General features: G+C 39.7%; 1 protein-coding gene across 15 annotated transcripts in view; it reads right to left on the bottom strand.

Annotated features, from left to right (window-relative positions):
• Positions 1–5,747: 5,747 nt before the first annotated feature.
• GPBP1 (GC-rich promoter binding protein 1) overlaps positions 5,748–22,701 on the bottom strand; it is a 38,226-nt gene continuing 21,272 nt past the window's right edge. For 8 of the 15 annotated variants that reach the window (XR_004237392.1, XR_004237390.1, XR_004237389.1 and 5 more), the window contains 10 exons: positions 20,892–21,040; positions 20,186–20,409; positions 19,490–19,556; positions 17,224–17,408; positions 16,119–16,259; positions 15,478–15,642; positions 11,664–11,848; positions 10,289–10,433; positions 8,120–8,222; positions 5,748–7,050 (listed from right to left, as the gene is read on the bottom strand). Coding sequence is in view for 4 of the 15 variants with exons in the window: in XM_032095590.1 (XP_031951481.1) it covers positions 6,891–7,047; positions 8,118–8,222; positions 11,664–11,848; positions 15,478–15,642; positions 16,119–16,259; positions 17,224–17,408; positions 19,490–19,556; positions 20,186–20,409; positions 20,892–21,015 (1,353 nt within the window). In the remaining 11 variants the exon portion in view is untranslated. Of the gene's footprint in view, positions 7,051–8,116; positions 8,223–10,288; positions 10,434–11,663; positions 11,849–15,477; positions 15,643–16,118; positions 16,260–17,223; positions 17,409–19,489; positions 19,557–20,185; positions 20,410–20,891; positions 21,041–22,701 lie in introns of those variants that run through there. The other 7 variants (XR_004237397.1, XR_004237399.1, XR_004237398.1 and 4 more) reach the window with 5 other exon arrangements.

Genomic DNA, 22,701 nt, shown 5'->3' on the forward strand with positions numbered 1-22,701 from the left:
ACCTGCAGCATCTCCTTCTCCAGCCGTGTGATTAAAGAAGAAACTAGGGAGGAGTGTTGCCTGTCTCCCCGAGCAAGAGAGGCAGTATCACCTCATATCCACAGGGGCAGGCTGGCACATTAATACATGTTATTGCCTAACTCCCTTAGGTCTGGATAACTAAAGGAAATTTTCTTCTAATTAGAAGTCTAAAATCAAGTTGTGAAGTCTTGTTTTCATTCATTGTATTTGTTACTCCCACTGGTGAACAGCAAGGGATTTGCTCTCCATCTCTGAAAAATGAGGCAATTACATGTCCAAATAAAGGTGCTTAATGCTAGCCCCTCAAAATTGAAGATTTTTGTCCAAAAGCCACAAAAATTCTTAGAAGTGCTCATGGCTCATTTCCAATAAGCATGCATCGGCACCAGAACTGCAGGGCAAGACAGAGATTAAATCTTCTTACAAAAATCCACTGGAAAACTCCTAGAAGTGAGCTGCAAGTTGCAGACTATAAAAAGCCATGTCATCCCAGCTCTGAAGAGATGCAATCTAGCTGCAAATAAAAAAATGACAGCACGTCTCAACTATCTCTCTTCTGTCCTCTAGTGTCAGCTTTTAGTGATTAACAGAATCAGAATAAGCCTTTTTCTGTTGTCCATTTTAACTAGTTTTTTTAAAGCAAAGAAGTAGCTGTCCTACTGCGAACTGGCAAGGACACGTCTCAAAAGAGGCCAAGTTTTAACTGAGAAACATCACCTTTACCCAAACCTAACTGCTAACTTTCAGACAGCATCACTGCAGCACATAAGGCAACCTGCAAACCTCAAATAGGGGATTTACTTCAGGGGAGAATCACAGCAGAATAGAGAACGCAACCGATTTTAGTTCTGTCTTTTCTTTAAACTAATTTTCTTGCACGCACAGAGTTTGTGTAGCTAAAAATATGTCAGAACAGTCTTTCCCTCCTTGATTTACAACAGACCTATCCATGCAGGCTGTTCTGCTTAAAAACATTTCTAGCCAAATTCCAATTTAAAACAGACTGCCATTTCACACATTTCATGAGTACAGGCATGTATTGTACCAAAGTCGGGCAGTTCCATGAACAGTGTAATTGTCTCTACATTTAGGTGCTGGCGCAGTAAAATATTAAAAACTCCTAGAATACTTAATTACACTAGTTGAGAAGAACAACACCATATTAATAGTAGTTGCACAAAAGCTGTGGGCAGAGCAGGAGCAGAGCAAGCAGAAGATCTCCAGCACCATCTTCTGGCTCCTAGAGCCTGCAGGCACCACTGCAAAAACCTCCCTTCTGCTCGAATGACATCAATAGACCCAGGCAATTAATAAACACATAGAGGGGAGTGACAGGGTGCTAGTGCCCTCTGCAGCACTGACTTATATATGTTATCCTATTGTTTTGAAAGTTTCAGGAAGAAATTTCAACGGTAGAAGGATCGTTCCTCACACTCGACATACATCGACACATGATGAAAACAGCAGCCAGAATATTGCTGCTGCTGGACACCCCTAACCTTAGCACTGCTATGAAATATCTTTCCCTGGTTCACAGAGCTCCCTGCATCCTTCCATGGAGCACGGGGTCAACCCACTGACCACCCAGCTCCCCCACACCAGGTCCCTCAGCTCACCTCCCAGGAAAGCCAACAACACCACGTCCCCTTGTCACACCACAGCTCTGCCAAGATTGCCACCGTTTCAGAGGTCATCAAAAAGGTACCAGCTTTGCTGAGGCTTGCTACATATTAGCTAATAAAGTCTGTGTCTACCCTGGTTTGGTAAATCCTAATAGTTACATCATATAGCAGAGAGGGGTTCTATCATCCTTTTAAAACAAAATTAACAGTGAAATAGTGGCAGTACCAGTCTCCTTTGCTCAGCTTCCCTGCCTCCCTTATCCACATAACCACCAAGCAAAACTCACTGCTCAGCCAGAACTATTTCACCCACATTTCCTCCACTTGCTTCCACGTTTACTGTTTAACAGGGCTTAAACACCATTAAAGTACTCAGACATCTGCTCATCTACTTACTGGTATTTGCAGCCTGTGCCAGGTACAGGCTGCCCTATGAAACAGTAAGCACCCACTTTCCATCAGTCACAGAACCACTGAATAAAGCTGAGTTGAAAAGGACACACAAGTATCTCAAAGTCCGACTCCAGGCCCTGCACAGGACACCCCAAGAGTCACACCATGTGCCTGAGAGCATTGTCCAAACACTTCTTGAACTCTGTCAGGCTTGGTGCTGTGACCACTGCCCTGGGGAGCCTGTCCCTGTGCCCAGCCACCCTCTGGGTGAAGAATGCTTTTCTAATATCCAACCCAAACCTCGCTTGACACAACTCCAGGCCATTCCCTCAGTCCTGTCACCGGTCACCACAGGGAAGAGATCAGTGCCTGCCCTTCCTCTTCCCCTCACAAGGAAGTTGTAACTGCAATGAGGTCTCCCCTCAGTCTCCTTCAGGCTGAACAGAACAAGTGACCCTGCTGGTCCTCATACGACCTCCTCTCAAGGCTCTTCACCATCTTTGTTGCCCTCCTTTGGATGCTCTCTAACAGTTTAATAACTTTATTACACTGCAGCACCCAAAGCTGCCCCAGCACTGGAGGTGAGGCCGCCCCAGTGCAGAGCAGAGGGGACAATCCCCTCCCTTGCCCGGCTGGCGATGCTGTGCCTGATGCCCCCCAGGACACGCTTGGCCCTCCTGGCTGCCAGGGCACTGCTGCCTCCTGTTCAACTTGCCACTGACCAGGACCCCCAGGGCCCTTTCCATGGCACTGCTCTCCAGCCTCTCATTCCCCAGTCTGTCCATACATCCAGGGCTGCCCCATGCCAGGTGCCCAGAATCCACCACTTTCGCTTGCTGAACTTCATATGGTTGGTCCTTCTCCTTGCAGCTTCTCTTCCCCCAGGCAGGTTTCTGAGCTGGAGTGTCACCAGCTGCCCTCATGGCTCTCTCCCTAAGTGCTCCCACAGCCCCACCAGGCATATCAGGCCCAGCTCCTCATCCACAGCTGCAGCACTGCCAAAGCCCCTCTACTCAGCACAGCCAAGCTGACCATGCTTCATTTTGCCCAGCTGTTTCTACCACCCAGCCATGAGAGCTATGCCTCTGCAGAGTCCTCTTCATCCTTGGTTATCACTATTACCTTAGAATCTGCTTTCCACTACTCAGAAGATTCTACTCCAGCCTTATCTCTCTACCCTCACTCCTTGAAGCCAGCTCTACCTGTAGTTGCTACCTGCCTTTGGGCATTTGGGAAAGAAGCCAATGAGTCCTAGTGCGTGAAGGTGTCTTGGCTGTGTCCTGCTCCCTTGGTCCAAACAGAGCAGCTTCTGAGCAGGTTCTTTTGCTACCAATTGGCTGTCTCTGCACCACAACATCTAACAAAAATTCAAAGGTGAATCCATCTGCCTTTCAGAAGTTTTAGTAGCAGCCAAAAATTCAAATACAAAACAAAACAATAACAAACCAGGAAAAAACTAAACAAAACCAAACCCCCAAACAAACAAAAAAACCCCCAAAAACCAATCAACCAACCAACTACAAAAAGTGAAGGAAAATGAAGGTTTAACCTGCATTGTAGCTGCCCAGTGTTGACCTAGGCCAGACTGTGCATAATTTTTTTTATTCTGTTTCAGTCAAGTACCAGTTCCCCCTACCTCCTCAGAGCACTCTGGCCTCTCTCCCCACTCCTACCCTACTCTAGCAGTGATGCATCTTTTAGGTAAGGGCACTTTTACACCCCAGGTTACCTGGAGGAATCAGTGGACAACTTTAATGTAGTTTTTTTTCAGCAAAGATAACTGGCTTCTTAGGCCTTAAGAGAGAGAAAGGCCCTGTACAAGTCAGTGAGGGAGGCCTCTGCTCATTCTGGAAGAGGTGAAGGATCCCAAGCTCCCCACCATAAACTGAGGCACCCTCCATGCCAGCAGCAGGCAGAGAACATACTCTCCATCAACAGTGGATCAGAAAAATCAGTAAGTGACTGATCATTCCTGTTTGCTTTTGAAGAGGGCTGGAACAGGGAACCAGAAACACATGGTTCTCTGGCAATAAAGCCAGGAAGATAAAGAGAAATGGTAGTGACTTCAAATCATGCATGCATGCAGCCATCTGTGATTACCATCACTGAAGTCAAGCTCTGTCAGCCCACTACTGACAAATTACCTCCAAAGCTTACCAGTATCCACTAAGGAAATGGGCAAGCTTAGCCACCAGCTTCTCAATCCTTTAAGGCAGACACCTGCTCAAGTAGAAAAACTAGAGAACTTCTTCTGGGAATGGATCATGGTTTACATATGAGAGAAGAAAGAGGCCAAGACACTACTTAAATTGCTCTGGGAAAGGAACAAAACCAAAGACAGATGAAGTTTCATTTTTAAATACTAGAGAATCAGATTTCATTCTTCTCTACCATCATCAAGCACTGAACAAAAGGGAGGGGAGCTGTGCAATAAAGTGCTTTCATACATTTTATGGAAGTACACTACAAAAACCAAAAATTGCTTCGAGTGACATTTCCCAAGAAAATAAAAAACTGAGAGTTCCACAGTAAGTGACTAAGAGTTTCTTAAGGTGACACAAAAGATGACAGATACTCTACTCAGCTTTATCATAAGTAAATATAACATAAGGGAATCCAATTCCTCAGTGGAAATACCAAATCTCACCCATTCCCACACTGCCGTGAGGGCAAACAGAAGTGACAGAGCAGGCAGATAACCATTTAAGCCAGGGGCCAGCCAGACCTCTGAGGAATCTCTGAACTGGCAGAATGGACCACTGAACGGGACCAGAAATTATTCCACATGTATCAGCAGACACAAGAGAAGAAACTACACAGAGAAAAGTTACAAAGACTGCAAAAGTGTTTCACTCTACAAAGCAAAACCACTGCCCAGTTCCTGTTAACTTCTTTGATCACAGCTCATTATAATCAGTGCTTCCATTACCAGTTTCAGCATATAAACTAGCAAAAAAGTAGTACCAAGTATGACTAGTATTTTTACTTTCCCTAAAGAGAATTTTCTCAATTGCAACTTGTAAATTTCCAAAGTCCACACAATTTTAACACAATTCTTCTGTAATTATATTATCTTCCCAAAGAGTTAATTGCTGAGGTGACATTTACTACTAAACTGAATAAAGAAGGGAGGGAAAGGCTACAACGCTCTCTGAGAAATGCCAAGGCATAAACCATTTTCACTTAGTATTAAAATAGCGCATCCACATTTCACTACATAATTAGGATAGGCAGAACATCCTATTGATACTACATGAAAACCAGAGAGCGAACACAGGACACTAACGTGTCAAAGTCAGTTAAAAAAAAACTACAGGAGAGGGGAAGGAGAAAGGTGTATAAGGCATGCAGGTAAGAAAAACATCATTACAAATATGGCTGTTTACTTTTTAAAAAAGAATCATTTTCATCCTCTTGAGATTAGAAAATGGAGTATTTCAATACACCATGCTAAAGTTAACTACATCAACATTTGCAAGCCTCTTCTAATACAAAAACTGGCCTCTTGAAAAGAAATATCTATTTAAATTAACAATAAATAAAAAAGGGAAACATACCAACTTTGGCCCAAAATTATGCCACCTTATAAAAAAAGTATTTTCCTAAAGAAATATGGACAAAATCTCAACTTTACAAATATTTTTTGCTTTCAAGTTCTAAACTGGAAATAATTTACTATAGAATTCAAAAACATCTTGAAAGGGAAGTGTCTATATATATATCTGCTATGTTATAAACATATGTGACATCCCCGAGAGCAGTTGTGCTTATGAATTAATGTTACACAGCTTATACAACTGTGGAAAATATTTAAAAACTAAAATAAACCAAATAAAACTATAAATAATACAATATTGTTTTTTAAATGTGAGATCATAAAGAAAAAGTCTGACACAGAATAAGCAAAACAGGTGGTTATTGCACACATATACTTCTGCTGCTATAAAAGCAAGATCTGGTGATGCAAGTATTTTTACCTTGTTCTGAAATACAGAACTGCATTGCTGCCAGAGTACATGTAATATAAATGCAAACAAAACTTAGCAGATCTAAAAACAATACCCATGATGCTATGCACTGAGACAATACTCCGTAAATCAGTTTATTTCCCATGTAGTGGACAAATCCAGTCAGTGTTACGATTTTTCTGCATGTTGAATCGTAAAATCAAACTGCTTATTTTCCCACAAGTCACTGTGAGAAATAAGGGTCTTGCAATACCCCCTTAAAGCTTTCAATTTAAAAGTTAATTCTAGAAATTTGGAACTGTAACATCAGAGTCTTTTGCCATTAATAACGACAACACTACAAATGGCTAGAGAGCAGTTATTTGTAGAACAGTTCAACAGCTCAATTAAGGAAAAGAGTTTTAGTGCACTTTGCTCATTTTAGCCAACATGCTACATTGCCCATTTTGTGTACAAAGTGGACTCACTGATCTCCACTGTAGGAAAGAAATTATTTGGCAAGCAAAACACTGTGTCAAGTTGCGCTTCTTCTCCTTAGACATTTTAAGACAGAAGCTTTCCAAGACATTACACAATTCTTTGCTTTTATTATTAAGTGAGAAAGTCTGATTTGTAACACTGTCACACTGCTAGTCAGAAATGCTTCGGTGATGAAAGTCAATGCTGGATGAACCCAAGGCCTCATTCTACAACATTCATTTACAGAGAAATTATAGTGATTTTCAACACACCCAACAAAACATTCTTTGCTTCCTTCACAGAAAAATCCAATCATTGTCCCTGTAGTGGGCATGTAACTACAGAAACTATAATTCTTGTTTTTTGGACAACACATCCCCAAATCTTCACGAGAACAAATGGGCTTCTACAGGTGTTACAGAAGTCTTCACACATCATCATCATCAGATGTATCACTGCTGCTCGTCTCAGAATCCTCATTCTCCAGAGCAAGTTTGAAAGTGCTGTTTTTCCAGGGGCTAAATTTAAAATTACAGATGAGGCCATTTTTCAAAATGCCGTTTTTCCGAAGGCCATTTTTTTTGTAACTGAAATGTGAAAACATGATACATTTAGAGAAAGAAAATGCCAAACACCACCATCTGTTGCAATTCAACACTTTGCATCTTCACCTCTGGGCTACATTGGATCCACAGCTTTTCAGATACACACACAAAGGATAACTCCCCTGCAAGCCTTCACTCCTGGCCAGCCACCTGTATCCACGTCTCCAGTTGTGCTGAACTCCTGCAGTCAACGAGAGTTCACCCTGTTCTCACCCACGTCCCCACACATCTTGGCCCACAGATCCCTCCTCCCAAATGGTCTCTCCCTGCAAGGCAGTCCCCTTTCCCACAGTGCTGCAAAGATCTGTGCTCAGAATGGCAAGGGGCAATAGGGAAGGGGCCCAGAAGAGATGCAGCAGAAAGGAATGGACTTCTCAGCAACTGGAATGTCAAAGACATGGATTCTATAAAAGGAAAGGAATTACTGCATTTTCACATTTAATGCAGGTGTGCACTAAGACAAGCATTTGAGAGTTCAATATTCCAAATGCTCTACTCAATATGTATGTTGCTAGACATAGAAATACTGAATGTTCAGATTTAGCACCACACACAATTCTCCCTTCTGACTCGTTCCCACTGACCCCACCAAGTATACTCAACACTCCTAACAAAAAAAAAAAAAATTAAGGAAAAATCAAGTCTAGATTGCCTTTTCATACTTTGTCACTAGTAAATTAAATGTCTCTCAATTCCCAAAAAAGAAAATGCACCTTGCGGAGTAGCAAGGAAACTACATAAAATTTACCTTGGAAGAAGACTCTCTTTCCTTAGGCTAAGCTGAGGAGCTTTAAAGTCTGTGCACTTCTACCAACAGCAATACTGAGACTACTCAGAAGCACCCCCTACCCTTCCCTTGATACTCTGTGAATAGGCTGAGCTACAGTCAGCATTGGTTTTTTGAAGCAACTGTACTTCTAAAAGCACAGTCCTGAAATGGCAGTAGAACAGCAACGTCCCTAACAATCAAAATTACTGCACATCCTCCTCAAAAATAGGCATCTAGGGTAACCAACTACAGGTTTAAAAAGGAAAATTAACTTAATGTTACCTGTTCACTAATGACTTGGAACTCCCTCATCTCATCCTCAGTTAGTGGAGCACATGTTTCATCATTTTCACTGTCTTCTTGCCAGCCCATCTCCTTTAACAACCTTTAAGTTATGAAGGACAACATTAAGGAATTTGCTACACACACTCAGATATTTCAAGCTCTGCCTACTTACATGTCTAAAGATCTGCAACAAATGCATTGATTAATCAGCCTGTATTTTTTTTTAAACATACTCTTACGTAAGTGTGAGTTCGAAGTTTATAAAAGATATGTAAAGCACAGAAGCTAAGTTCCCAGATCCCTCAAAGATGACCCTATTCTACCACTATATGTGGTAAAAACAGTAATTTCATTCTAATATCTGTGTCAGGTGGAACAGTAAGAATGTATTTTCTTAACATAACTTATAACTGTTAGTGAAGTAGCAATGTACTCCCCTGAGAACAGTATGAAGAGACAAAGACACACTGAGGGACTCTGCAAGTTCTCCTGAATAACAAAGCAAAGAGTGAGGAATATTGGTGGTGTCCTTCAATGGAAGCCAATTCAGAATGCAATGGCCTCATGTAATTTCTTTTTTATAAAAATGTTCATGTCAAGAGCTGTGTCAGGCTTCTTCACAACTGAGTCTCACCCAACAGCACGTGCTGGTATTTCAGCTTGAACACCTAGGAGTGAATTTTGGGGTAAGGGGAAAAATGAGAAGAAGAAAGATTCCTCCTGTAACTAAGCTTGAGATATACAAAGATGTATATCTCAACATGTTTTGGCTAGTTCCAAAAGAGGGATGGAAGTATCTGAGCAAGAAGAAAGTGGTTTTACATTGAAGATGCTGTGAAAACAGGGGTCATCTGAGGGATGAAAACACTGTGACATAATAACTGTGAAGTTATTAAGTTTGCTGCTGCAAAGTTTTTGCCAAAAGGATTAGCACCTTCTTCAGGCAAACTAGGCATCTTTTGACCTTAAACATTAAAGCAGACTAAAGCTATTCCACAGAAAATAAAGAGGTTTCTAAAATATATGCCAGAGCTGACATTAAAAGCTAAAAAACAGTCAACATATTAAAATGGGAAAGCAAGACAAACTCACAGCTGATATCATATGCCAGGCACTTCATTTAGGCAGACATCAGCAAAAAATGCCCTTCAACACAAACCTCCCCACAAAGAACTCTATATCCCAATACAGTGGATGTGCACTGGGGAAACTTGAAGATAACCAAAGCCACCAATGACTGTTTTTAGAACCATAACAAAAGCCTGGAACTGTAGAAGGAGGAGAAAACTGTAGAAGGAGAAAAAAACCATCAGTAAGAGAGTAAAAGAAATGGAAATTGAATCCCCTGTAGCATTTGGACCAAACTGGACAGTGTAACAGGCAGAAACAATCAAATAATCAGGAAGCAGTAAAAATATATGCAAGTCATCCAAAACGCTAAGAGAATACATACATTTGTATAGCCATACAGAAAAACATAAGGCCAAATGGAGTTCAGTGATAGTTGAGTTAGCAAGTTTTACTGCAAGCAAGCTCAGACACTAACACTGCATTCAATTAAGTAAATGGTTACAGAGCTCCTGTTAATGGAAGTAAAATTTAGGGTAATGGCTAACTAACTTTAAAGCAACATTGTGTAAAGTTAGCAGCACCAATGTCCCTTAAATCAACACCATTCTAGAATGGTTAAAAGTGTGAACTACGTAAAAAAATCACTTTGGATTAGCAAACTTGGTAACAGGATTGCTGCACGTTGGAAACTTCCCCAGTAGGAAGGAAGCCCTTTTCTACAAAATGTGCCAATACTCTTACTAGGTATGCAAAAGTAACCTGGGAGCTAAGCTGGTGACCCCAAGTAAAATTTACCACAAAAAGGCTGACCATAAAATCTGTCCCATGTGCATGCAGAGCTCACAGCCAAAGGGCTGAGGCAGTATGGACACAGCCCCTCTGAGATATCACAAAAGAAATACATTTTCCCAGAAATCCTATTAAGGCCATTTAAAGTAATTTGAATTGAAAAACTAAGAGTTAGATTTGACTGCCATCTTCCAGTTAAAAAATCATCAGCCTCTAGCAGCCAAAGATTTTACAGAATCCTAGGGACCCACAAGGAACATTGCATCCAACCCCTGGCCCTGCACAGAACAACTCCAAGAATCACACCCTGTGACTGAGAACACTGTCCGAACACTTCTTGAACTCTCTCAGGCTTGGTGCTGTGACCACTTCCCTGGGAAGTCTGTTCCAGTGCCCAGCCACACTCTGAATGAAGAACATTGTCTCTTTCTGAAAGTCACGGATTTTCTCCCTGCAATGACAAGCAGCATTTTTGTAGCCTTCACATGTCCATGGTATTCCAAGTTAACATCTGGCAAGTTGAAGTCCCCCATTAGGACAGCAGCAGTTGATTCAGAGGCGTTCCTTAGCTCCTTAAAGGACAGTCGGTGTCATCATCCTGAGTGAGTGGCCTACAGTGGACTCCAGCCATGACATCTGCTTTCTTTGTTTGCTCCTTAATCCTTATCCAGAGACCCTTAACCATGCCATTGCCAGCTGCAAGCTCCATATATTCCAGCCCCTCCATTAGATACAATGCCACTCCCGCACCTCTCCTGCCTGTCTGTGCGTCCTGAGGAGCCTGCCACCATCCACAACACTCCAGTGACAGAACTCATCCCACCTGGTGTCACTCATGTCAGTGATGTTGCTACTCCAAGACTAGGCCAAGGCTTTCTGTTTCCATAGCCAATGGTGGAAAAAAAAGAACAGAGCAGGGTGCGTTGTACTCTTCATACTCATGAGGAGTAAGAGGAAATGAAAGTTTCTTCTACAGGTGCTACAAAACAAAGAGTCCTCTAGTCCAATGTATAGACTCTATCACAGAAAAAAATCTGTCTAATCTGTCACTGCAATTCTGTAGTTGCCAGAAACTATAAGAATCTGACAGAGCTCATGACTAGCTCATTTCCAGACTTGGTTGTGATTTTCCAAGCAGCATCATTCTCATATCTACCAACTGCTACTGGAGTTGCTTTACTGGGATAATAAAATTGTTTCAATCCTTTTTGTGAAATTACTTTCCTACCTTCCAGTGGACTATCCTGTGATATCACTAACAGTGTCAACAAATCAGCTACAAAAGTAATTAATTACTTCAATAATGATGAAAAACTTGCTGGAGTTTTATATAAGATGCAGCATTTTAAATATTATTCATACAAACAGAAATTACATGCATTGTTCCTCCCAAATACCTAAACCAAAATCAGAGGGATGAAGTCACTATGCAGTTTGCTATATTCTTTACTAGGAAATAAACTTTCTTCCCTAAAAATTGGATGTAGGTCAGTACACAGGTCTAAGAAACAAAGTATATCTCATGTTAAATTAGTACATGTCTAAAAGACAAATTTGACATTACTCAAGAAACACTTTATGTGTTCTCAGTTTTCAGATTCTGACTTCTGAACTAGTAAGTATTTATGAACATGCTCAGCTACCATAAAGGAACACTCTTTATGTTATATAAAGTACATACCTATGCTCTGCCTCAAGTGAGCTTGAAAGAACATTTGCCTGAGGGAAAGCTGAAGACTGAATGATCTGCTGAGGTGTAATTGAAGCATTGCCGTTCTCCTGTGGAATCTCATTTTCAAAGTTTCGGTTTATATCTCTCTCACGATGAGGACTGTTGCCATTATGCACGCTGAAGGACTCCTCGTCCTAAATATAAAAATAATTTTACATTACAAAATTTAAAGTGAATTCCATCCACAAGTAAATATCCAGAAGTGGTGGAATTCAGTGGTTCTGTTTAGTTTAAATTAAGTGCAGAGACTGTGTACTTCGGGGTAATTCTGTTCACCCTTCTGGCGTTTGCAATACCTGCATACTATAGAATTCTTAAGGTATGCTACTGATCAAGTAATGCAGAAAGCAACTCGCATGCTTTTCTCCACATTTTTTTTCTGCAAAGTTTACACACCTTAAAATTCAAACTTACTTCAGCTGCCCTTCATACTCATGAAAGTAACAGGCTGTTGAATTTATAATTTTCCTAATAAATATCAGAGCTATGTGTGTCAGGAGAAGTCTGAAAATATATGAGTTCTCAAATTTACTTTGTTTAAGGGGCAGGTCACAACACCCATATCTCAAATAGCAAATTCTCTGCCATGAATTCAGAAAGACTGGATACTGCTCTTTAAATTCAGACAAGTTCACTTACGCACATGCACTCAACTCCACCTTCTCAGGCTACTGTGAACAGCAACTGTAAATTACTAGCCATGAAATACAAACCAGGAAGAAAATTTATTTAGAAAGCAAACTGTTCCGGTTCACTCAAAGATTAAAAGGTCTTTATCTTATAAACGTGAGGTATTTCTTTCTACTCTACTCATTCAGCAACCCGTAATTCTTATTTATGAATGAGCCAAATAGCCTCTGAAGTATTACCAACTGTAAAAACAAAGAAGAGTACAATCATTATCTAGTTAACACCATTTCAACAACAAAATCCCTAAACTGGGCACATAAAAGCATTACCTATAGCAGGAGGAAATCATGCAATCTTCTACAGCTCTAAGAAACCGTACCTCAGAGCACAGGATCAAGACCATCAGCATTTCCCTCCCACTCACATGTTGTCTGCTTTCAGAAATTTTAGAATCGTCAGCAAGATATTGTTAAGAACACATATCCCAGTAAACATAAATTCAGCTGTTACATTATATGCCTGAAGAATATCACATAATATCAAGAAAAACTTAGAAATTTATTAAGCAATTGCAATATATAGGGAAAAACATCTTCCAAGTGTGATTCAGCTGCTGAGTAAAATTTGCCTAATTATTTCAGAATTCTGAACCTCAAGATCTTCTTAATCTTAAATCAAAATCTTTGTGTATTTTCTGAACACATGAACAAAACTACCTCCAATATTCATCTCAGGGCACTCAGTCACAGAATGCCCAATGAAAAGATAGCTCACATATATAGCTAAGTTGTACAGTCCCATTACAGTAAATTCTACCTTGGCTGAAATAGCATCAGGATCAGAAAAGTCAATCTCACTTTTATGAGCAATGTACACTGGCACAGTTTCCTTTTTAGTATCTCAGAAACCTAGTATCTCTTTCTCAAAATCACTTTTTTATCTGGCTGATTTATAATTTATGGAATTTTTTGTTTTAATAAGACATTTTAAACCACTCATTTACAGCAAAAAGGCTTGTAATCATCTCATTCTGAATAATAAAATACTTATCTTCACTTGGTCTATGTATGATAACTTGTTGGTGGCTGGTAGCATTGGCACAAATATTCTCGGGTATGAGTCAAGCACTGCATAAATCAATTCAGACTGAAAGAAACCTGATGCATATAATACACAGACATTATAGGCCTTCAAGTTCCAAATTAGTAAAAACCGGTGGTTTTTGCATATATTGAGCTCTTGCTCCTATGATTAGACCAAAATAGAGAACTTCTGGTTACCTAAATAATAGTTGGAAAGGAAATGGTTTGGGAAGCAGAACCAAGGTTTTTGTTTTGTAGGATAACTAGCAGCCCAGGTATGAAACACTGCCCTCCACAAGTCTGTTGGGGCCAGATGGGATTCACACAAGAGTACGGAGGGAGCCGGAAGTTCACTGAGCCACTTTCCATCATTTACCAGCAGTCCTGGATTACCGGAGAGGTCCCAAGCAACCAGACGTTGGCAAATGTGACATCCATTTATAAAAGGGGTTGGAAAGAAATTCCAGGGAACTACAGGCCTGTCAGACTGGCCTTGGTGCCAAGGAAGGTCACGGGCAAGATCACTGTGAGTGCCATCACACAGCACATGCAGAACAACCAGGGGATCGGGCCCAGTGTATAGGTTTGGCCAGCCTGATCTCCTTCTATGACAAGGTGACCTGGTTAGTGGATGAAGAAAAGGTTGTTGATGTTTTCTGCTTGGACTTTAATAAAGCCCTTCTTTGACAAAGTTTCCCACAGAATTCTGCAGAAGCTGGCAGCCCATGACTTGAACAGGTGCACTCTTCACTGGATAAAAACTGCCTGGATGGCCAGGCCCAGAGAGTGTTGTGAGTGCAGTCATATTCAGCTGGTGGCCGGTCATGGGTGAAGTTCCCCTGGGCTCAGTAGTGGGAGCACTTCTGTTTATTGTCTTTATCAATGATCTGACAAGTGCACTCTCAGTTGGTTCACTGGTGACATCAAGCTGAGTGTAAATGTTGATCTGCTGGAGGGCAGGAAGGCTCTGCAGGGGGATCTGGACAGGCTGGATCCATGGGTTGAGGACAGTGGTGTGAGGTTCAACAAGGCCAAGTGCTGGGTCCTGCCCTTGGGTCACAACAGCCACAGGCAGCGCTACAGGCTGGGACAGAGGGGCTGGAAAGGACCTGGGGGTGCTGGTGACAGCAGCTCAACATGAGCCAGGGTGTGCCCAGGTGGCCAAGAAGACCAATGGCATCCCGGCCTGGATCAGCAATAGTGTGGCCAGCAGGACCAGGGCAGGGATTGTCCCCCTGTACTGGGCACTGGTGAGGCCACACCTCGAGTGCTGTGTCCAGTTCTGGGCCCCTCACTGCAAGAAAGACATTGAGGTGCTGGAGGGAGTCCAGAGAAGGGCAACAGAGCTGGGGAAGGGTCTGGAGCACAAGTCCTGTGAGGAGCAGCTGAGGGAGCTGGGGGTGTTTAGTCTGGAGAAAAGGAGGCTCAGGGGAGACCTTATCAGTCTCTACAACTGCCTGAAAGGAGGCTGTGCCCAGGTGGGGGTTGGCCAACCCTGTGATAGAACACGAGAAATGGCCTCAAGTTGTGTCAGGGAAGACTCAGATTAGGCACCAGGAAGACTTTCTTCACAGGAAGGGTAGTCAAGCACTGGAATGGGCTGCCCAAGGAAGTGACTGAGTTACCATCCCTGAAGGTATTTTAAAGACATGTAGATGTGACACTGAATACATGGTTTACTGGCAGACTTGACAGTATGGGGTTAATGGTTGGACTCGATGATCTTAATGGTATTTCCCAACATAAATTCGTCTATGATTAGGTTAGTTTACTAAGCTTAATTTATCCTTTTTATTGTTGCTAAAGACACACAAGTACCTAAGTCATTAACATGACTAACAGATACTGCAGAAAGACAAAAAGAAACTACAAAGCAGCACTGGAGGAAGAGTAGTACTTGGAAAAATGTTTTTAAATTCATCAAAATATAATTCTTTTCCATCATTTAGAGATTCAAAACCATTATTTAAGAGCTGTTTACAGCAAAATAAAAAGTAGTTTATGGTTTGCCTGAAACCTACTGGATCTACAATAGGTATGAACAAAATTACCTTCTCTTGTCCATCATGATTCTCATCTTCATGTTCCTCTTTCACTCTATCTCGTTTCAATGCTTTCAGAAATTCACTCTTCTTATCAGTCCGCATTCTTGTCAATTTTGTTAAACGAGGCTGACCAGATTTGTCAACAGGGGATGAAGAACTTGACCGATTATACTAGTGTAGGAAGTCAGAAAAAGAAAGAATGGTAGAAGTGTTCTCATTTAGAAAATTTTTATTTTAGACAAGGGTATATGTTGTTTTAGGTTTCACATATATTCACAGTCAAAAGCAGAGGGAAGATTTGTATTTTGGTATACACAGTTTGTAGATGTAAACCCAGAGATGCAAGTTTATGGAGCACTGCTCATGAACAGTGGGCCTTCTGAAACACGTAATACCTTTAGCAGTCTTGAAGTCTAAACATATCAGGCTTTATTTCCTAATGCAGGTTTTTATTCCAAATCAAACCCACAAAGCGAACTGTGCAGTACTTTAAGGCCAGTGATGTGCCTTCCATCTTTCTCACACACTAACTTCCAAAAAAACATATTTAATATAATTCTGCATAAAATTTACTGATCGCCCTCACTTAAACATTATCATATATAACATTAAATGTTACATAGATTTGACTACAGACACTGCTTTACCTCTTTAACTGAATTTTGTGTTACAGCAAATGCCTTGACAGTTGATTTGAAAGAACTGAAATTGCCAACAGCATATGCAGGTTCATGAGGAAATGCATGCCCAAGTTTATTTTCTTTTGCTTGGCTTTTCCACTGTGTCGGCTAGACAGAAATATAAACAGAAATGTAAAGAACCATTAACTACAAAAGGATTCGTTTCAAGAATCTTCAGAAAAATGATTAAGCAAAAGCAAATCATAACTGCAACCTTAATGTAGTGCAAACATCTGTTTTCTTGTGGAAAAGAGGCTGTTTATGAGCAATTCATCTGCTCATAAATACTGTTCACACTGTTTTTATAAAGACTAAAATTTCAAAACCATTAAGATCCTCGTATTTCAGGTATTGAAAATGAAATATGGGACTTCAACAGCTGGAAGTATTATCTAAGATTCAGAATGTTACAGAGTTAAGAACTAATCCATCACATGCTCTCAAGAGCACAAAAAAAAATCCGGAAACAAAAAAGTAGAGATGAAGCCACTGAAAATAGCTCAGTTGGTTAGAGCCTGGTGCTAATAATGCCAAGGTCATGGGTTTGAAGTCCATAGGGACCATTCACTTAAGAGCTGGACTTGATGATCCTTGTGGGTCCCTTCCAACTCAAAATATTCTGTGATTCTGCACACGGAAAGCTGCATTTGGAAGGAGACCAGAATGACACTAATAGGTTATAATATCATCTTTGCCTACAACTGGGATAAAATCTGATGGTATTATCATGCTGACTATACCTCTCCACTACACATCTAACTTTGTTCTGTTAAAATCATATATACAAAATGCACTGCTATTCTGTAAGTTAGAAATATCATTTTTACTCTCACTTGTGCAGCTCCTACACTTCTCAAAAATGGTAGTTGAGAAGCAAAGAGAGACTAAATTAATAATTTAGAAAGAAAAATGCAAAGTTGTTTCTACTCATTTTTGGGTTGTGTTGCACTTTGCAAGTGTTGAATACATGATAATCCAGGAACTGTACTCTAAGGGATGGAATAAGCACATTCAGAATTACAGTATGATTTTTCTCAGCATGTTTTTCATGACACTGGTATCCAATACTCACCTTTGCCGGTGGAGTGACAGGTTTGGGGACTAATCCTTTATAAACACTAGTGCCAGTTCCATTCTTTACTGGCTGTGAATGAAGACTTCCCACTACTGGGAATCCAGATATTCGCAGTTCTTTTGTACTGCCTTTTTTAATGACCAGCATTCTCTGAGATCTAGATTTAGGATTTAAAGGGTACTCTGGAATAAAAAAAAAAAGAAGTGTGTGTGTATATAGATATATATATATATGTATGTGTGTGTGTGTATGTGCATGTGTACACAATCTTGCCAGTTTTTAGTTCCTAAGGTATGGGACAGCCATATGGTCTAGAGTAAACAGGCATAAATCAGGAACTTAGCTCAGTATTAGTTCCACAAATAACACAGTGTGCAAGTCTGGTAAAACACAGGCTCTGTTCCATTCCCCACTGTCATAATTTTAAAAATATTTCACTTGGCAATGCAGGAATTGCATTTTTTGAAAGAAAAGATACTCTTCAAAGAAGTCTGCTACACAGTTCTAGAGAATGCTGCATAGCAATTCTAAAATCAAAATACTGTTAGTTATTGATAGCTCCCCAAACTTCAAAAGAAATTATGGCTTTCGTATTCCCCTTAAGATTTCCTAAAGAATAATTAGTTATATATTTATTAACAGCTCAGTTTAGAGCTCCACACTGAGGTTCCATAAACATGAGACAAGATGTGCACTACACTTTAGACCACGGCAATGACCAGTTTCTCTAGCTCCATGCCTCAGATGGACACAACAGGACAAAATTTCCATGTTCACTGGAGCACAAATTAGGAGACATACAGTCAGCTGTCTAACTAGAGAAACTGTCCTTTAGCAGTATTAAGGAACATTTACTAAAAACAGTTCTAAAATTGCCAAAAAGTGAAAAAAATGTATTTTTTGTACATGCATTCCACTGCTAAGAGCCTTTTCAAGTACTACCTCCTCTCCCTGCAAGCAATTCTACTTCAGAGTCACTATATCCTCAGTTTAAAAAAAAAAAAAACCAAAACCCTATCTTAAAAGCATACATGACTTTAGCTTTGTTTAGTAGGTAGATGCTACAAAATATTTGTCATAACTTCATTCTCATTAAACCTCATGACAAGACTTTCCACAATACTCACAGGCTCCCAATCACATATACGCAGGGTAAAATGCAATCTAAAAGATGCACACATTTTTAACAGGTATTAGAAGGGACTGTAACACTCCTCTGTCCTGAATACTGTTCCCTTTTAAAGGCAATAATAGCAGCCTTAATTTAAGTTTTTCAATTACAAAACAAGACTCTTTTATTGAAAGATAGATTATCACGTGCAAAGCTGCTAACACCACAAAACCAGAAAGCTGTCCAATTATTTATGATGCTGCAAAGGTTTATAGCAATTACATATTTATACTGAGGTGTTGGCCTATATCTAATGTCACTTTAGAGTGCAAAAAATACTGGTTAAGTATGAGAACCAGAATCAGCAAATTAAAATACCTTTAAAATCTCAGTACTAGCAGTAGTTTAAGTATACAAGTAAAAGCTTTTATGTTTAATTATTTTTTTTTAAATAAAGAGAAATGTTCTTATTTTGAGTACCTTTATTATTTTAAAACCCCTGCCATCTAAAGCTACCACCTTCTTAGGGGTAAACAATTGACTACACAAAGCCAATTAGAATTGTAAATGATAGCCAAACGTAATCAGATGAAGATGAGAAAACAGTCCCAGACTACAGGCCTGCTCAATGCCCATGCTCAGGATTGTATTTGTTATACAAATAATTCACAAACACAACCAACAGCACATGACATTTGCTTCCAGGAAGAGACCTTAAATCTCTGCAAGCTAACCTACTCTTCCAGCTCTCCCATGTTTCTCTCCAAACTCTTCCAACATATCTGATCAATCAGAAGCATTCTTTTACAAACCCTTCAGCTAGCAATCAACACCACTAATTTAGGTGACCAACCTTCATTGCACCTCCTCTTGAAAATAAAGATGAAGACAAATTCTTGACATCTTTACAAAAAAGATGGATACTTCTTCTGGGAAAGAATACTAGTTGTGGCTGCATCTGTAGATGCAGACCAGCTGACTGATATTCAAACAGAAGTGCTAGCCCTTTAACAAAAAGTTACCTACATTGTAACAGTACTGAAGTTTTCTCAATCTATACCTTTATAATTCTAAAAAGAGGCTTGTGTTTCAAATAAAACAACTTCAGATCTCTGCTACATTTTTGCATTTAAAAACATCAAAAATACTCACCCCACACACCTGCAGTTAGAGATTTATTCTGGTTTGGTTCCCTCTCATATTCAGGGTTTAAAGATGGCTGAAAGAAAGGTTTATCATTATTAAAAAATTAACTCTTGAATTGTGGGATGAATGAAATAAACAATCACAGTAACACCAGCAGCACAACCTCTGCTGACAGACTAAACACTTCCCCCATGAACCAAACAGGTCAATGCTCACTTGTTTCTCTTCTCCAACAAAATATCTCAGGCAGCAGCCAATGTCATTACATGAAGTGCCCAGAGAAAGCAAAAAACAGCAATGCATGTTTCTTCAAAGAGCAAGATCACCCTTCTCCTTACATCTTAATTGCAGGTTGAAGCATGGGATCTCAAAAGGCCATAGGCATGAAGATTACTTTGTTACTATTTCAGATTTCCAATAAGGTAACTGTGTAGAATCTAATACATACACATACCACACCAAACTGGAATCCAACCGTAGTTTCACTTAAATACACAAGTAACAGTAATAAACATACAGTGACAAAATCTGGATATAAAATGAGAAACAAGTTAATGGACAAACTACTAACATTCCCTTACTTATGGAAAAGATGATTCCTTATATCACGATCTGAAACTGGTAAAATCTCATGATGTAACTTGTAATGGACAAAACGCACACAAAAATAAACCTTTTTTATGGTAATTATAATTTACTTACAAAATCCTCAGCCTCAAACTGGTTGGGTACTTCTCTGTCTTCCTTTTTGGAGGTTTCATTATCAGGTACACTGTTTTCATGCAGGCCTTGGCCTTTTCCACAATGGAAGGTGCTGCTACGAGTACGGGAACCTCCACCATGGTATCCCCCACGATGGTTCATATTTTCTGGACCATTTCTGCCTTGTGAACGCCAACCATTCCTCTCTTTTCGCCCAAAATGACCTTGGATTTTTAAATTTTAAAGAAATACAATTACAAACAATTTTAAAAGCATATTTTACTTTGCAGAATTGTTAAAGTAGTTAAGTCAGCAGCTCCATATACTGGGATACGACAGCACAGTAAACATGTTTTATTTCACATAAGCAGCAGGGAAGGATCTTACGAAACAGTGACAGAGAAAGAAGATACCCAGCCAACACTATGCCAAGTCAACCCCTTTTTCTGGCTGCTCATTTATATGCTGTTGGCTAGAGTATTAACTCAACACTTTTATTCTACTCAAGACAGAAATACACCTGGAATCACATTACTTTGACCAACCCATAGTGCTCACATCCTCTCCAAGATGTGTCTTTCCATTATCAGTCTTTCACTGCAGAAAAAGGATTTAGCATACATGAGCTATCATCATCAGACTTCTTTTCTAGCTAGTGTTACAAAGAAATGATGCAAACATATTCACAGTGTTCCATAAATTATACCTCCATTCGGCCTTCCAATGTTAGGATCAAATCCCTCTGAAGAGTTGTGCCTTCTACGATTTGCTTCATAACGATTCTCTGCCCATGAAAAATTTTCAGAATGTTTCTCAAAATTCAGTGATGACTGTAAAGGAGCACAAGTGGTAGACCTGAGATCTGGTTAATAACAAAACTTAATCATCAGAACTGTAACATGCACATTGTTTATGGTAATATACAATTTATTCTTTCAAGAACTTTGAATGACAGACCATGAAGCAGTCCTCACATTCTGAGGTCAGGGTTGTGTCAAGTTCAGAGCTGTGTTGCCATCTCTCAGGCTAACAAAGTGGAAGCTGCATCTTCTGCTCCAGGACACTGAAACAGCCCTTAAGTCACATGTTTGTGACACCAGATAAAAAGCATCTACTTTTGTTTTGGCAGCAGAACAGAGCACAAGTGACATGTGCCGCAGCAGAAGAAAAAAATTTTTAATAGGTAAGAAAGGACAGAAGATCACAATTTGGAAGGCAGAAAAGAAGTCTGGGATCTTAATTTGGATTTTCAGAGACTACATACATGCATTCCACAGAAAGCAAGGAACCACTTCCACCCAAGGCAGCTATCCCCAAATAAAGTGTGATTCATTAACCTTGTCATTTTAACTTAATAAGGCAAACACAAGTAGTTACGAAATACTAATAAAATGTAGAATCAATAGTGTCCAGATTTATAAAGATACTTCAAATTTTCAGCTTATAAGTACACATTAGAGAAATTTTAAAGAAATAAATATTTAATGTATCAGTAGGAAGTAGTTTATAAAATAAAATCTTATCTTGAGCATAGCGCTAAGAAATCAACCACATCCTGACTAGAATTCATATCTAAAGGGATTAAACCAAAAAAATATCTTGCCTTGCACAACCCATGTCTTCCTTATGTCTGGGTGCACCTTTAAAATTACTTCCTTCTTCCCACCTACCCCACACACAAAAAAAGATACCCAAAGCTCTATGGAAAATGCCCTTGTAGAGCTCAAGGTGCTGTTCAATATTCACTTCTCAAAATTCAAACTCAAATAAGTATATATTTAAAAATCAAAGCATGTATTTCCAAATTGTACAGAAGTCAAATAGAGAGGGACTACCCTCTCAATTTGAGACCTAGGAAGTGAATTACTTGACAAACTCTCCTTGGAGAGAGAAAAAACCAGAAAACTTCAAAAAACTATTAAAAGTACTTCAAAAATTACCAAATTGATCTAAATATTTAAGTAAAAGAAAATCCTTAAACAGATTTTGACTAAGCTGCCAAAAGTTTCAGAAAGTGCTAGATCTGCCAATCTTGGGTGAAATTTTAGAAGATGCTTCATTTGTTCATTTACACACAACAAGCTCTTAATATTGCTTTTGGAATTTAAATTTTTTTGTATTAACGTCAAAACTATCAACCTTTTTTTGCAAAGTATAACTGACAGCATTTTATATATAGTATTTGAGCAGTACATGCTATAACAAATCTGAAGCTTCTAAATAGTGCGCAAAGATCATGCAGTTTCCATTTTCCCCACATGATGGAGATACCAGTCTACAAAGCCTCTCAAGGCAGAGATCACAGTAAGCTTTGTAATTAATAGGAAATTTATTGGCAATTTCTGGAAGTTGAGAAATTATCCGATTTGGTTCAGCCAATCAAGAAAAAGGGATAGAAATGAAACAGATTTTAAGAAATACAGGAAGTCTAACGGCTTAAAAAGAAGTAGAGGTGAACTTGTAAAAATTTACTTTATCTGCAATGTCCCTATATCCTTTTTACAGCAATACTTTCT

Source organism: Corvus moneduloides, chromosome Z (assembly GCF_009650955.1).
Source record: "Corvus moneduloides isolate bCorMon1 chromosome Z, bCorMon1.pri, whole genome shotgun sequence".
Lineage (NCBI taxonomy): Eukaryota > Metazoa > Chordata > Aves > Passeriformes > Corvidae > Corvus > Corvus moneduloides.